The sequence below is a fragment of the Mya arenaria genome, chromosome 13 (assembly GCF_026914265.1).
Source record: "Mya arenaria isolate MELC-2E11 chromosome 13, ASM2691426v1".
NCBI classification, from domain to species: domain Eukaryota; kingdom Metazoa; phylum Mollusca; class Bivalvia; order Myida; family Myidae; genus Mya; species Mya arenaria.
In genome coordinates this window covers 47,809,735-47,824,731 of record NC_069134.1, presented here as the reverse complement: position 1 = coordinate 47,824,731, position 14,997 = coordinate 47,809,735, and the positions used below count along the sequence as shown (strand labels likewise).

Below are 14,997 nucleotides of genomic sequence, written 5' to 3'. Positions count from 1 at the left end.
AGGGCAACTATAAATGGTGAAACGGTGACCCGCCAGTATACCATATCTTATCTCTACAGGGCAACTATTAATGGTGAAACGGTGACCCGCCAGTATACCATATCTTATCTCTACAGGGCAACTATAAATGGTGAAACGGTGACCCGCCAGTATACCATATCTTATCTCTACAGGGCAACTATAAATGGTGAAACGGTGACCCGCCAGTATACCATATCTTATCTCTACAGGGCAACTATAAATGGTGAAACGGTGACCCGCCAGTATACTATATCTTATCTCTACAGGGCAACTATAAATGGTGAAACGGTGACCCGCCAGTATACCATATCTTATCTCTACAGGGCAACTATAAATGGTGAAACGGTGACCCGCCAGTATACCATATCTTATCTCTACAGGGCAACTATAAATGGTGAAACGGTGACCCGCCAGTATACCATATCTTATCTCTACAGGGCAACTATAAATGGTGAAACGGTGACCCGCCAGTATACTATATCATATCTCTACAGGGCAACTATTAATGGTGAAACGGTGACCCGCCAGTATACTATATCTTATCTCTACAGGGCAACTATTAATGGTGAAACGGTGACCCGCCAGTATACCATATCTTATCTCTCCAGGGCAACTATTAATGGTGAAACGGTGACCCGCCAGTATACTATATCTTATCTCTACAGGGCAACTATTAATGGTGAAACGGTGACCCGCCAGTATACCATATCTTATCTCTACAGGGCAACTATTAATGGTGAAACGGTGACCCGCCAGTATACTATATCTTATCTCTACAGGGCAACTATTAATGGTGAAACGGTGACCCGCCAGTATACTATATCTTATCTCTACAGGGCAACTATTAATGGTGAAACGGTGACCCGCCAGTATACTATATCTTATCTCTACAGGGCAACTATTAATGGTGAAACGGTGACCCGCCAGTATACCATATCTTATCTCTACAGGGCAACTATTAATGGTGAAACGGTGACCCGCCAGTATACCATATCTTATCTCTACAGGGCAACTATTAATGGTGAAACGGTGACCCGCCAGTATACCATATCTTATCTCTACAGGGCAACTATTAATGGTGAAACGGTGACCCGCCAGTATACCATATCTTATCTCTACAGGGCAACTATAAATGGTGAAACGGTGACCCGCCAGTATACCATATCTTATCTCTACAGGGCAACTATTAATGGTGAAACGGTGACCCGCCAGTATACTATATCTTATCTCTACAGGGCAACTATAAATGGTGAAACGGTGACCCGCCAGTATACTATATCTTATCTCTACAGGGCAACTATTAATGGTGAAACGGTGACCCGCCAGTATACCATATCTTATCTCTACAGGGCAACTATTAATGGTGAAACGGTGACCCGCCAGTATACCATATCTTATCTCTACAGGGCAACTATTAATGGTGAAACGGTGACCCGCCAGTATACCATATCTTATCTCTACAGGGCAACTATAAATGGTGAAACGGTGACCCGCCAGTATACCATATCTTATCTCTACAGGGCAACTATTAATGGTGAAACGGTGACCCGCCAGTATACTATAGCTTATCTCTACAGGGCAAATATTAATGGTGAAACGGTGACCCGCCAGTATACTATATCTTATCTCTACAGGGCAACTATAAATGGTGAAACGGTGACCCGCCAGTATACTATATCTTATCTCTACAGGGCAACTATTAATGGTGAAACGGTGACCCGCCAGTATACTATATCTTATCTCTACAGGGCAACTATTAATGGTGAAACGGTGACCCGCCAGTATACCATATCTTATCTCTACAGGGCAACTATAAATGGTGAAACGGTGACCCGCCAGTATACTATATCTTATCTCTACAGGGCAACTATTAATGGTGAAACGGTGACCCGCCAGTATACCATATCTTATCTCTCCAGGGCAACTATTAATGGTGAAACGGTGACCCGCCAGTATACCATATCTTATCTCTACAGGGCAACTATTAATGGTGAAACGGTGACCCGCCAGTATACTATATCTTATCTCTACAGGGCAACTATTAATGGTGAAACGGTGACCCGCCAGTATACTATATCTTATCTCTACAGGGCAAATATTAATGGTGAAACGGTGACCCGCCAGTATACTATATCTTATCTCTACAGGGCAACTATAAATGGTGAAACGGTGACCCGCCAGTATACCATATCTTATCTCTACAGGGCAACTATAAATGGTGAAACGGTGACCCGCCAGTATACCATATCTTATCTCTACAGGGCAACTATTAATGGTGAAACGGTGACCCGCCAGTATACTATATCTTATCTCTACAGGGCAACTATTAATGGTGAAACGGTGACCCGCCAGTATACCATATCTTATCTCTACAGGGCAACTATTAATGGTGAAACGGTGACCCGCCAGTATACTATATCTTATCTCTACAGGGCAACTATTAATGGTGAAACGGTGACCCGCCAGTATACCATATCTTATCTCTACAGGGCAACTATTAATGGTGAAACGGTGACCCGCCAGTAAACCATATCTTATCTCTACAGGGCAACTATTAATGGTGAAACGGTGACCCGCCAGTATACCATATCTTATCTCTACAGGGCAACTATAAATGGTGAAACGGTGACCCGCCAGTATACACTACAGGGCAACTATAAATGGTGAAACGGTGACCCGCCAGTATACTATATCTTATCTCTACAGGGCAACTATTAATGGTGAAACGGTGACCCGCCAGTATACTATATCTTATCTCTACAGGGCAACTATTAATGGTGAAACGGTGACCCGCCAGTATACTATATCTTATCTCTACAGGGCAACTATTAATGGTGAAACGGTGACCCGCCAGTATACTATATCTTATCTCTACAGGGCAACTATTAATGGTGAAACGGTGACCGCCAGTATACTATATCTTATCTCTACAGGGCAACTATTAATGGTGAAACGGTGACCCGCCAGTATACTATATCTTATCTCTACAGGGCAACTATAAATGGTGAAACGGTGACCCGCCAGTATACTATATCTTATCTCTACAGCGCAACTATTAATGGTGAAACGGTGACCCGCCAGTATACTCCTGTCTCAGACATAGAGCAGAAATCCTCATTTGAACTTCTCATTAAGGTGAGTCAATGTAATGAGACACTGACATTTAAATAAATATTGATCAATTAACATGATGCGGCCTGTCAGTCAAACTAGCCGGTACACGACTGACCAATCACCATCCAGATTAGGCGGGGCTTATCAGTTGTCCCTTGCTATTTGCCATGGCCTCAGACAATCTGCACTTATCAACAGTAGTGTAATAATGCTGTTTTCTATATATTTAACACAAAATATGTTTTTTTATAACTGAGAGATAGTAAAGACAATGAAGGAAATCCAAATTACTGACATTTTCCCTTAATGCTGCACAAAATAATGCATTTCTTTGCATTTGTTTGTTAACAAAGTAACCTTTCAGTAGACTATTTCAACCCTCCAAATGTCTAATGTACATAATGTACATATATTTTCCGTAAGTCTTTACACGATTAATATCATAATGAGTATTAGTGTATAAAATTGACGATATCTTGCAATTAATTTTATTTTGAAGTTTGTCTCCTTCTGGTCAAGATGTGCATAAAGTTTTAAATCTGAAGCATATACATTTGCATCTAAGTTGGTTGGACACACCGTTAGTGAAAAAGACAACTCAGTTCATTTGAGTTGCATTTTTTTTTATTGAATTTAGATGAAAGATCTAATATCATATAACTTAAGGTCACAGAAAGTATATACCAGTACGTATAGATAAATCATGTATGACCCAAATAAATGTATTTATACTGACTATGATCATTTCTAACTCCTTTGTTGCTTTTAAAAACAGCATTTCATTTAATACGGATATTCATTCTTTGAGAGAAACATAATCATAGTTATAAAAATAATAATAATAATTCATTATCTTGTATAAAAAGGTGATTCTTAATGGAGAAAGGAAGAGAAACAGCAAAATCCATTTGATCTAAACAAATACATTTTTTTGTTGACTTTCGTGAAGGAAATTTTTTGTTTCCCTAAATTTAAGTTTTACAATAGACTGTCTTTCTATTGTAACAAAATTATTTAGAAATAGATTATTTCAAAGTTTAGAATTAATTTTTCTACCTGCATCAAACATTGCATTCAATTAATAATGATCTAATTTAGTGCGATGCTTTTATTTCATGTTTTACCATGTTTCGTGCATTTTTTATCTGACTGTCAAGTATTACTTCTGCTTTATTATCGCCTGCTTCTGTGTACTTGTCGGAGGGCGCTTACTAAGGGGTTCACGTGACACAGGGCGTGGCCTTATAGCTATTGGCATGGTGTCAATTGAAAGGAGAGAACTTATTAATGTGTGTATTTCTGCATCCTGTACAAATATACTTGTACCATATTAATGATGTAGGGGTATCATGGTTTCTTTGTCATCAGAACGGTTGCAAGTAGGTGGAGCTTAACAATGCAGATACATTACAATGCTATTCTTTTATATACAGACCAGTTATTTAATGCTGTCCTTGACAATATAGTACAAAACAGTTACTACACTATCTTTTCTCATGATTGAGAATGTATCTGTAAAACTCGAGCTTCATGCTCATGTACAATTTAAATAACTTGGGCCATGGTGCTGTAACAATTACTTCTTAAGTGCTTCATAACTTTATCATTAATAGTTATACTGAATATATACTAAATTATTGTAACTAAACAAATATACATGTAGTTACACGTTTATTTGTGTACATTCATAGAAGTATAACCTCTTATTATTCTTAAGGTGTATGATAAAGGCAAGATGTCACAATATGTTAGAACATGGTCTGTTGGGACAGAAATCCAGCTACGTGGGCCATGTGGAAACTTCATATACAAATCTAACCAGGTACCTGTACAAGATATTAAAAGTATGCAACTAATGAAAGTTGTTTTCAATGGACATTTGTTTAGAAAGCGTGTCACACTAGCAAGTGCATAAACTTTCAGGTGAATCTGCATGTACATTGACCCAATGCATTCATATTTGAATTGCTATAAAAAAATTATTGCTTAAAATTGTGGAGGTTCTTATTCTAAACTGATGATGAAAGCGATAATTCTAATATGTTTTGTTTTACTTGATGCGTTTACTCGCTATCATTTTCATGATTTTTAGCTTTACTGGCCAAAGGCCAGAAGAGCTTATGCGATGGTAATGTGTACGTAGTATGTGCGTCTGTGCGTCTGTAAACAATTGCTTGTAAACACGGTACAGTCTTCAGTTTTGATTGTATCTTGATAAAACTTGTACAGTATTTAGATATCCATAGCTTGGTTCCTTTCAAAAACCAGATTATGGGCCTTGAAAGCCTTATTCTTGTTGAAAGACAAAAGGCCATTTTTAGCTCCACTGGCCGAAGGCCATGGAGCTTATGTCGTCACAGATTGTCCGACGTGCGTGCGTGCGTGCGTGCGTGCGTGCGTGCGTAAACTTTTACTTTAAACGACATCTCCTCTGAAACTGATAAGCGGATTTTGACAAAACTTCACAGGAATGTTCCTTTGGTGGTCCTTTACCAAAATTGCTCAAATGGTTCCGGTCCATTGCACAATATGGCCGCCAGAGCTAAAAATAGCAAAATCTTTAAACGACATCTCCTCTGAAACGGTTCGGCAGATTTTGATGAAACTTGACAGTAATGTTCCTTGGGTGGTCCTTTATTAAAATTGCTCAAATGGTTCTGGTCCATTGCACAATATGGCCGCCACAGCTAAAAATAGCAAAATCTTTAAACGACATCTCCTCTGAAACGGATAGGCAGATTTTGATGAAACTTGACAGAATTGTTCCTTGGGTGGTCCTTAACCAAAATTGCTCAAATGGTTCCGGTCCGCTGCACAACATGGCTGCCAGGGCAAAAAAATAGAAAAACCTTTAAAGAACATCTTCTCAGAAACCGATGATCAGATTTTGATGAAACTTAACAGAAATGTTCCTTGGATGGTCCTTTACCAAAATTGCTCAAATGGTTCCGGTCCATTGCACAATATGGCCGCCAGAGCTAAAAATAGCAAAATCTTTAAACGACATCTCCTCTGAAACGGATAGGCAGATTTTGATGAAACTTGACAGAATTGTTCCTTGGGTGGTCCTTAACCAAAATTGCTCAAATGGTTCCGGTCCGCTGCACAACATGGCCGCCAGAGCTAAAAATAGCAAAATCTTTAAACGACATCTCCTCTGAAACGGTTCGGCAGATTTTGATGAAACTTGACAGTAATGTTCCTTGGGTGGTCCTTTATTTAAATTGCTCAAATGGTTCTGGTCCATTGCACAATATGGCCGCCACAGCTAAAAATAGCAAAATCTTTAAACGACATCTCCTCTGAAACGGATAGGCAGATTTTGATGAAACTTGACAGAATTGTTCCTTGGGTGATCCTTAACCAAAATTGCTCAAATGGTTCCGGTCCGCTGCACAACATGGCTGCCAGGGCAAAAAAATAGAAAAACCTTTAAAGAACATCTTCTCAGAAACCGATGATCAGATTTTGATGAAACTTAACAGAAATGTTCCTTGGATGGTCATTAACCAAAATTTGTTAAATGGTTCCAGTCCACTGCACACCATGGCTGCCAGAGCTAAAAAATAAAAAAAACTTTATACAACTTGTCGTCGAAACCGATGACCTTTTTTCGATAAAACTTGACAGAAATGTTTGTTTGGTGCTCCTTTACTCAAATTGCCCAAATCATTTCGGTCCACTGCACAACATGGCAGCCAGAGCTATTAAAGTAAAAAAATTTTTTAAATAACTTCTCCTCAAAAATTGATGATTGTATTTCTATGAAACTTGACGAAAATGTTGGTTAGGGGGTCTTTGCTTGAACCTTTTGGCCAGTGGAGCACAGGCACTGATGTGCCTCTTGTTTTAACTCTATTGGCCAAAGTGTCTGTAGTTCTCGCATTCATCTAAACAAAATTGGTTGTGAATGTTTGTTCAAATTATGCCCCCATGGTCATTACTGGCCACGCCCCAGGGTTCACAGGTTTGGTATACTTCAAATTTTGGGAAATGTTTGAAAATCTTTTTGTGTGTTCGCGCATCCATCTAAGAACAATAATTATTGCTTGTGAATGTTTGTTCAAATTATGCCCCTGGGGTCATTTCTGGCCATTCCCCGGGGTTCACAGGTTTGGTATACTTAAATTGGGAATGTTTGAAAATCTTTTTGTCTGAACCAGCTATACAGACACTTGCTATTTTGAATAAGGCATAATTTAGTGGTCTGCTACCATGGTTGTTCAGATTATTCCCCTGGTTTCAAAACTGGTTTTAAGAAAGTTTTCTAGAGACTTATTTAAGAAATATTTTCAAAATCTTGTTTCAAACCACAAGGCTGATACCTTTGATATTTGTTGTGGAGCATCATATGATGACTGTCTAGCAAAACAGTTGAAATTATGCCCCTGGGGCCTAAGCTGGCCCCACCCCTTTTGACCTTCTTTTTTATTTTTAAAGCTACAGCAATGATTTTTGGACCATGTGTACAGTTCGGCAAACAAGCATCAATGTTGTCCGAGGATGACCTTGACTTTGACTTTTTGACCAACTTTTTTTATGTTTAAAGCTACAGAAATGAAATTTTGTCCATGAGTACAGTTTGAAAGCATTTTTTTTTGTCAGATGACCTTTACTTGGCACAAATTAAAATAGTTCATGCAACTAATCTGCTTACAACACTTTCTGTCCTCAGATGTTGAACGTGCAACATTTTCAGGTAACCCAAACACAAAATGTGAACTATATGTTTGTTGCCTTTTACCCATACATACATGCTCTGGATTGAAAATGACCACAAGAGCCATGCCAGTAGAGCATATGGGCCTCTAGTTTTGAATATATGTTGTTTTTTATGGCGTTTGCTAAATATACATTATGTTTCCAGTAAAAAGAATCAGAATGAAAGTGGCAAAGAAATTTGCCACGTAAATAGATGAAAAAGAGTACATTGTATTTGTTGATAAATGTGGCTAAAATTGCATTCCTTGTAAGATCATTTAAATATACAGTAAAAAAATTAAAGATACCAGTACTATTTAATGGAATTGAACAATGTTCCTTTGTTAGTTTGTTTCACAAGATATCCACATAATTCCAAACGGAAGTTTTAAATTTTTATAAACTGTCAGAGGCGTAACCACTCTTATAAATCCCCCGCCACAGAGTGGGGAGGGAATTATAGGAATGCACTTCGTCAGTCTGTCTGTCCCTCCGTCTGTCTGTCTGGCTGCAATGTCGTGTACGGGCTATAACTTACTTATGCATTGATGGATTACCATATTACTTGGTACAAATGTTGTCCTCATTGAGACGAATTGCAGTGACCTTGACCTGGGTCCATACCTCAAAGGGCAAGGTCACACGAGACATTTAAAGGTCAGAGTACACATGCTCGTGTCCGCGCTATAACTTGCATGTATGGATTACCATATTACTTGGTACAAATGTTTTCCTCATTGAGACGTTGTGCAGTGACCTTGACCCAGGTCCATACCTAAAAGGGCAAGGTCACAAGACATTTAAAGGTCAGAGTACACATGCTTGTGTCCGCGCTATAACTTAATTATGCATTAATGGAATACCATATTAATTGGTACAAATGTTGTCCTCATTGAGGCGATGTGCAGTGACCTTGACCCGGGTCCATACCTCAAAGGTCAAGGTCACATGAGACATTTAAAGGTCGTAGTACACATGCTCATGTCCGCGCTATAACTTACTTTTGCATTGATGGATTGCCATATTACTTGGTACAAATGTTGTCCTTATTGAGACGATGTGCACTGACTTTGACACGGGTCCATACCTCAATGGTCAAGGTCACATCTGACATTTAAAGGTCATAGTACACATGCTTGTGTCCAGGCTTTTTACATTTAACAGTGTTGACATGTTAATTCTTACTGGATTTATTGACCTTATACATTTCATGTACTTTTAGCAACAATAACTGAATTTGATCTAAGAACTCGAACCAATTGCAATTTGTGCCAGTAATCCATCATGAAGTTTCGGGTCAATATTATGACAATGCTAAATAGAGGATAAGACATAAATGTTACTTGAAAGTGTTAAACACGTTGCACAGATTGATACTTAGCGCACTCTACCAAGCATTATCATTATGTGCAACAAGTTTAATATTTACAAAAACAATGGACACAAATGTGATAATATATTTATAACATGTGTTTTCTCTTCAAAAGCAGTAAAACAATGTTATGACGTCACCACAATATATATGTATCACTTTATCGTTAATACTTAAGGCTTGCTATTTTATCGATGTTATAATCAAGGACTCATTTTGCTTCCTTTTTTTAGCCAAAATAACCTTGACATTGATCTTACCTACACTACACACAATATGAATATCCTTTTATATGTTCAAATATCCAAGAATATTTAGGTTACCAATCAAACAACTTGTATTTCCTATATTCCCACTCTTGACCAGTGGTTGTGTACAATTTTGTTCAGATTCAACGTACCAGTCAGGTTGCAAGAAAAACAAAATATACTAAAAATCAACGGGGGGGGGGGGGGGGGGGGGGGGGGGAAATAGCCGTCCTTTGGACTGCCTTGTCATTATAGGTTGAGGAAAGAATTTGTATTTCTATTTTATATTTCAGTACAAGATGATGTTGATGGTTGCAGTTGGCACAGGGATCACTCCCATGGCTCAGCTTATACAGGCTATTCTTAACAACAAAGATGACGAGACCTTAATACAGCTCCATTACGGGTGTCGTACCTACAGGGACATACTTTTAAAGGCACGGCTAGATGAGTGGTCCCAATACTGGAACTTAAGCTGCACTTACTACCTCAGTCAGGTATGGTGTGCCACTCACTATCTCAGTCAGGTATCATGTGCCACTCACTATCTCAGTCAGTTATCATGTACCACTCACTATCTCAGTCAGGTATCATGTACCACTCACTATCTCACCACTCACTATCTCAGTCAGGTAACATTTACCACTCACTATCTCAGTGAGGTATCATGTGCCACTCACTTTCTCAGTGAAGTATCATGTGCCACTCACTATCTCAATCAGGTATCATGTGCCACTCACTATCTCAGTGAGGTATCATGTGCCACTCACTTTCTCAGGCAGGCATCATGTGCCAATCATTATCTCATTCTGGTATCATGTGCCATTCACTATCTCAGTCAGGTATCATGTGCCACTCACTATCTCAGTGAGGTATCATGTGCCACTCACTATCTCAACACTCACTTTATCAGTCAGGTATCATGTGCCACGCACTATCTCAGTCAGGTATCATGTACCACTCACTATCTCAGTCAGGTATCATGTGCCACTCACTATCTCAGTGAGGTATCATGTGCCACTCACTTTCTCAGGCAGGCATCATGTGCCAATCATTATCTCATTCTGGTATCATGTGCCATTCACTATCTCAGGCAGGTAAAATGTGCCACTCACTATCTCAGTCAGGTATCATGTGCCACTCACTATCTCAGTCCAGTATCATGTGCCACTCACTATCTCAGTCAGGTATCATCTGCCACTCACTATATCAGACAGGTATAATGTGCCACTCACTATCTCACCACTCACTTGATCAGTCCGGGATCATGTGCCACTCACTTTCTCAGTCAGGTATCATGTGCCACTCCCTATCTCACCACTCACTACCTCAGGCAGGTATCATGTGCCACTCACTATCTCAGTCAGGTATCATCTCACCACTCACTTGATCAGTCCGGGATCATGTGCCACTCCCTATCTCACCACTCACTACCTCAGTCAGGTATCATGTGCCACTCACAATCTCAGTCAGGTATCATGTGCCACTCACTATCTCAGTCAGGCATCATGTGCCACTCACTATCTCAGTCAGGTATCATGTGCCACTCACTATTTAAGTCAGGCATCATGTACTACTCACTATTTCAGTCCAGTATCGTGTGCTACTTGCTATCTCAGTCCGGTATCATGTGCCACTCACTATCTCAGTCCAGTATCATGTGCCACTCACTATCTCAGTCCAGTATCATGTGCCACTCACTATCTCAGTCCAGTATCATGTGCCACTCACTATCTCAGTCAGGTATCATGTGCCACTCACTATCTCAGTCCAGTATCATGTGCCACTCACTATCTCAGTCCAGTATCATGTGCCACTCACTATCTCAGTCCAGTATCATGTGCCACTCACTATCTCAGTCCAGTATCATGTGCTACTTGCTATCTCAGTCCAGTATCATGTGCCACTCACTATCTCAGTCCGGTATCATGTGCCACTCACTATCTCAGTCCGGTATCATGTGCCACTCACTATCTCAGTCAGGTATCATGTGCCACTCACTATCTCAGTCCAGTATCATGTGCCACTCACTATCTCAGTCCAGTATCATGTGCTACTTGCTATCTCAGTCAGGAATGCCTCTCACTATCTCAGTCCAGTATCATGTGCCACTCACTATCTCAGTCAGGTATCATGTGCCACTCACTATCTCAGTCCGGTATCATGTACTACTCACTATCTCAGTCCAGTATCATGTGCCACTCACTATCTCAGTCAGGTATCATGTGCCACTCACTATCTCAGTCCAGTATCATGTGCTACTTGCTATCTCAGTCCAGTATCATGTGCCACTCACTATCTCAGTCCGGTATCATGTGCCACTCACTATCTCAGTCCGGTATCATGTGCCACTCACTATCTCAGTCAGGTATCATGTGCCACTCACTATCTCAGTCCAGTATCATGTGCCACTCACTATCTCAGTCCAGTATCATGTGCTACTCACTATCTCAGTCAGGTATCATGTGCCACTCACTATCTCAGTCCAGTATCATGTGCCACTCACTATCTCAGTCCAGTATCATGTGCTACTCACTATCTCAGTCCGGTATCATGTGCCACTCACTATCTCAGTCCGGTATCATGTGCCACTCACTATCTCAGTCCAGTATCATGTGCTACTCACTATCTCAGTCCAGTATCATGTGCCACTCACTATCTCAGTCCAGTATCATGTGCTACTTGCTATCTCAGTCCGGTATCATGTGCCACTCACTATCTCAGTCCAGTATCATGTGCCACTCACTATCTTAGTCAGGTTTCATGTGCCACTCACTATCTTACCACTCACTATCTCAGTCAGGTATCATGTGCCACTCACTATCTCAGTCCAGTATCATGTGCTACTTGCTATCTCAGTCCGGTATCATGTGCCACTCACTATCTCAGTCCAGTATCATGTGCCACTCACTATCTCAGTCAGGTTTCATGTGCCACTCACTATCTCACCACTCACTATCTCAGTCAGGTATCATGTACCACTCACTATCTCAGTCAGGTATCATGTACCACTCACTATCTCAGTCAGGTATCATGTACCACTCACTATCTCAGTCAGGTATCATGTACCACTCACTATCTCAGTCAGGTATCATGTACCACTCACTATCTCAGTCAGGTATCATGTGCCACTCACTATCTCAGTCAGGTATCATGTGCCACTCACTATCTCAGTCAGGTATCATGTGCCACTCACTATCTCAGTCAGGTATCATGTGCCACTCACTATCTCAGTCCGGTATCATGTGCTACTTGCTATCTTAGTCCGGTATCATGTGCCACTCAGTATCTCAGTCTGGTATCATGTGCCACTCACTATCTCAGTCCGGTAACATGTGCCACTCATTATCTCACCACTCACTACCTCAGTCCAGTATCATGTGCCACTCACTACCTCAGTCCGGTATCATGTGCCACTCACTATCTCAACACTCACTTTATCAGTCAGGTATCATGTGCCACGCACTATCTCAGTCCAGTATCATGTGCCATACACTATGTCACCACTCACTATCTCAGTCCGGTATCATGTGCCACTCACTATCTCAACACTCACTTTATCAGTCAGGTATCATGTGCCACGCACTATCTCAGTCAGGTATCATGTACCACTCACTATCTCAGTCAGGTATCATGTGCCACTCACTATCTCAGTCAGGTATCATGTACCACTCACTATCTCAGTCAGGTATCATGTGCCACTCACTATCTCAGTCCGGTATCATGTGCCACTCACTATCTCAGTCCGGTATCATGTGCCACTCACTATCTCAGTCCGGTATCATGTGCCACTCACTATCTCAGTCCGGTATCATGTGTCACTCACTATCTCAGTCAGGTATCATGTACCACTCACTATCTCAGTCAGGTATCATGTGCCACTCACTATCTCAGTCAGGTATCATGTGCCACTCACTATCTCAGTCAGGTATCATGTGCCACTCACTATCTCAGTCCAGTATCATGTGCTACTTGCTATCTCAGTCCGGTATCATGTGCCACTCACTATCTCAGTCCAGTATCATGTGCCACTCACTATCTCAGTCCGGTATCATGTGCCACTCACTATCTCAGTCCGGTATCATGTGCCACTCACTATCTCAGTCCGGTATCATGTGCCACTCACTATCTCAGTCCGGTATCATGTGCCACTCACTATCTCAGTCCAGTATCATGTGCTACTTGCTATCTCAGTCCGGTATCATGTGCCACTCACTATCTCAGTCCAGTATCATGTGCCACTCACTATCTCAGTCCGGTATCATGTGCCACTCACTATCTCAGTCCGGTATCATGTGCCACTCACTATCTCAGTCCGGTATCATGTGCCACTCACTATCTCAGTCCGGTATCATGTGCCACTCACTATCTCAGTCCGGTATCATGTGCCACTCACTATCTCAGTCCAGTATCATGTGCCACTCACTATCTCAGTCAGGTATCATGTACCACTCACTATCTCAGTCAGGTATCATGTGCCACTCACTATCTCAGTCAGGTATCAGGTGCCACTCACTTTCTCAGTCAGGTATCATGTGCCACTCACTATCTCAGTCCAGTATCATGTGCCACTCACTATCTCAGTCCGGTATCATGTGCCACTCACTATCTCATTCCGGTATCATGTGCCACTCACTATCTCAGTCAGGTATCATGTGCCACTCACTTTCTCAGTCAGGTATCATGTGCCACTCACTATCTCAGTCCGGTATCATGTGCCACTCACTATCTCAGTCCAGTATCATGTACCACTCACTATCTCAGTCAGGTATCATGTGCCTCTCACTATATCAGACAGGTATAATGTGCCACTCACTATCTCACCACTCACTTGATCAGTCCGGGATCATGTGCCACTCACTTTCTCAGTCAGGTATCATGTGCCACTCACTATCTCACCACTCACTTGATCAGTCCGGGATCATGTGCCACTCACTTTCTCAGTCAGGTATAATGTGCCACTCACTATCTCACCACTCACTTGATCAGTCCGGGATCATGTGCCACTTGCTACTTCATTCAGCTTATTATCTCAGCTAGGTTTCACTGTGATAATCACCGTTAATTTGTAATGGAAGCTGTTTTGTTAACAGGAGGGTTTTAAATCCCTCTGGATACATGGATTTCTTTAATTTAATTTCCTTGCATAAATCTTTAGGTAAAAAGCAAATTTCCTGTTTCACAAGAGTTCTCCTTTGAATGTAATATATAATACAAAATTTGTGTAGAATTTACTATTGTACAAAATATATATTTTTCTTTTCAGGAAGCAGTCTGTGATAACAAAACCTATCGATACCGAGACAGTGTTGTACAGGGACGAATGAATTCGACTCGCATTACATCTGTGATGAATCCACAATCCTCTGACTATCTTGTACTTGTGTGTGGAACAAAAAACTTTGAAACTGATATGCTAAAGCACTTAAAGGTTACCAGGGATAAAGTGCATAAATTTTAGCCATGTAATTGTATTTATTATTTAAAGGTATATACTCCTTCTGTGATAATAAAACTATTGATAATAAGTTCTTTACAAAA

At 40.8% G+C, this 14,997-nt stretch overlaps 1 protein-coding gene across 7 annotated transcripts in view; it reads left to right on the top strand.

Annotated features, from left to right (window-relative positions):
* LOC128213597 (NADH-cytochrome b5 reductase-like) overlaps positions 1–14,997 on the top strand; it is a 20,247-nt gene extending 5,250 nt beyond the window's left edge. For 6 of the 7 annotated variants that reach the window (XM_052919493.1, XM_052919491.1, XM_052919495.1 and 3 more), the window contains exons 4-7: positions 3,069–3,156; positions 4,853–4,957; positions 9,750–9,953; positions 14,723–14,997. In XM_052919493.1, the coding sequence (XP_052775453.1) occupies positions 3,069–3,156; positions 4,853–4,957; positions 9,750–9,953; positions 14,723–14,917 (592 nt within the window). In that variant the 3' untranslated portion in view covers positions 14,918–14,997. The remainder of the gene's footprint in view (positions 1–3,068; positions 3,157–4,852; positions 4,958–9,749; positions 9,954–14,722) is intronic. The other variant, XM_052919496.1, reaches the window with a different exon arrangement.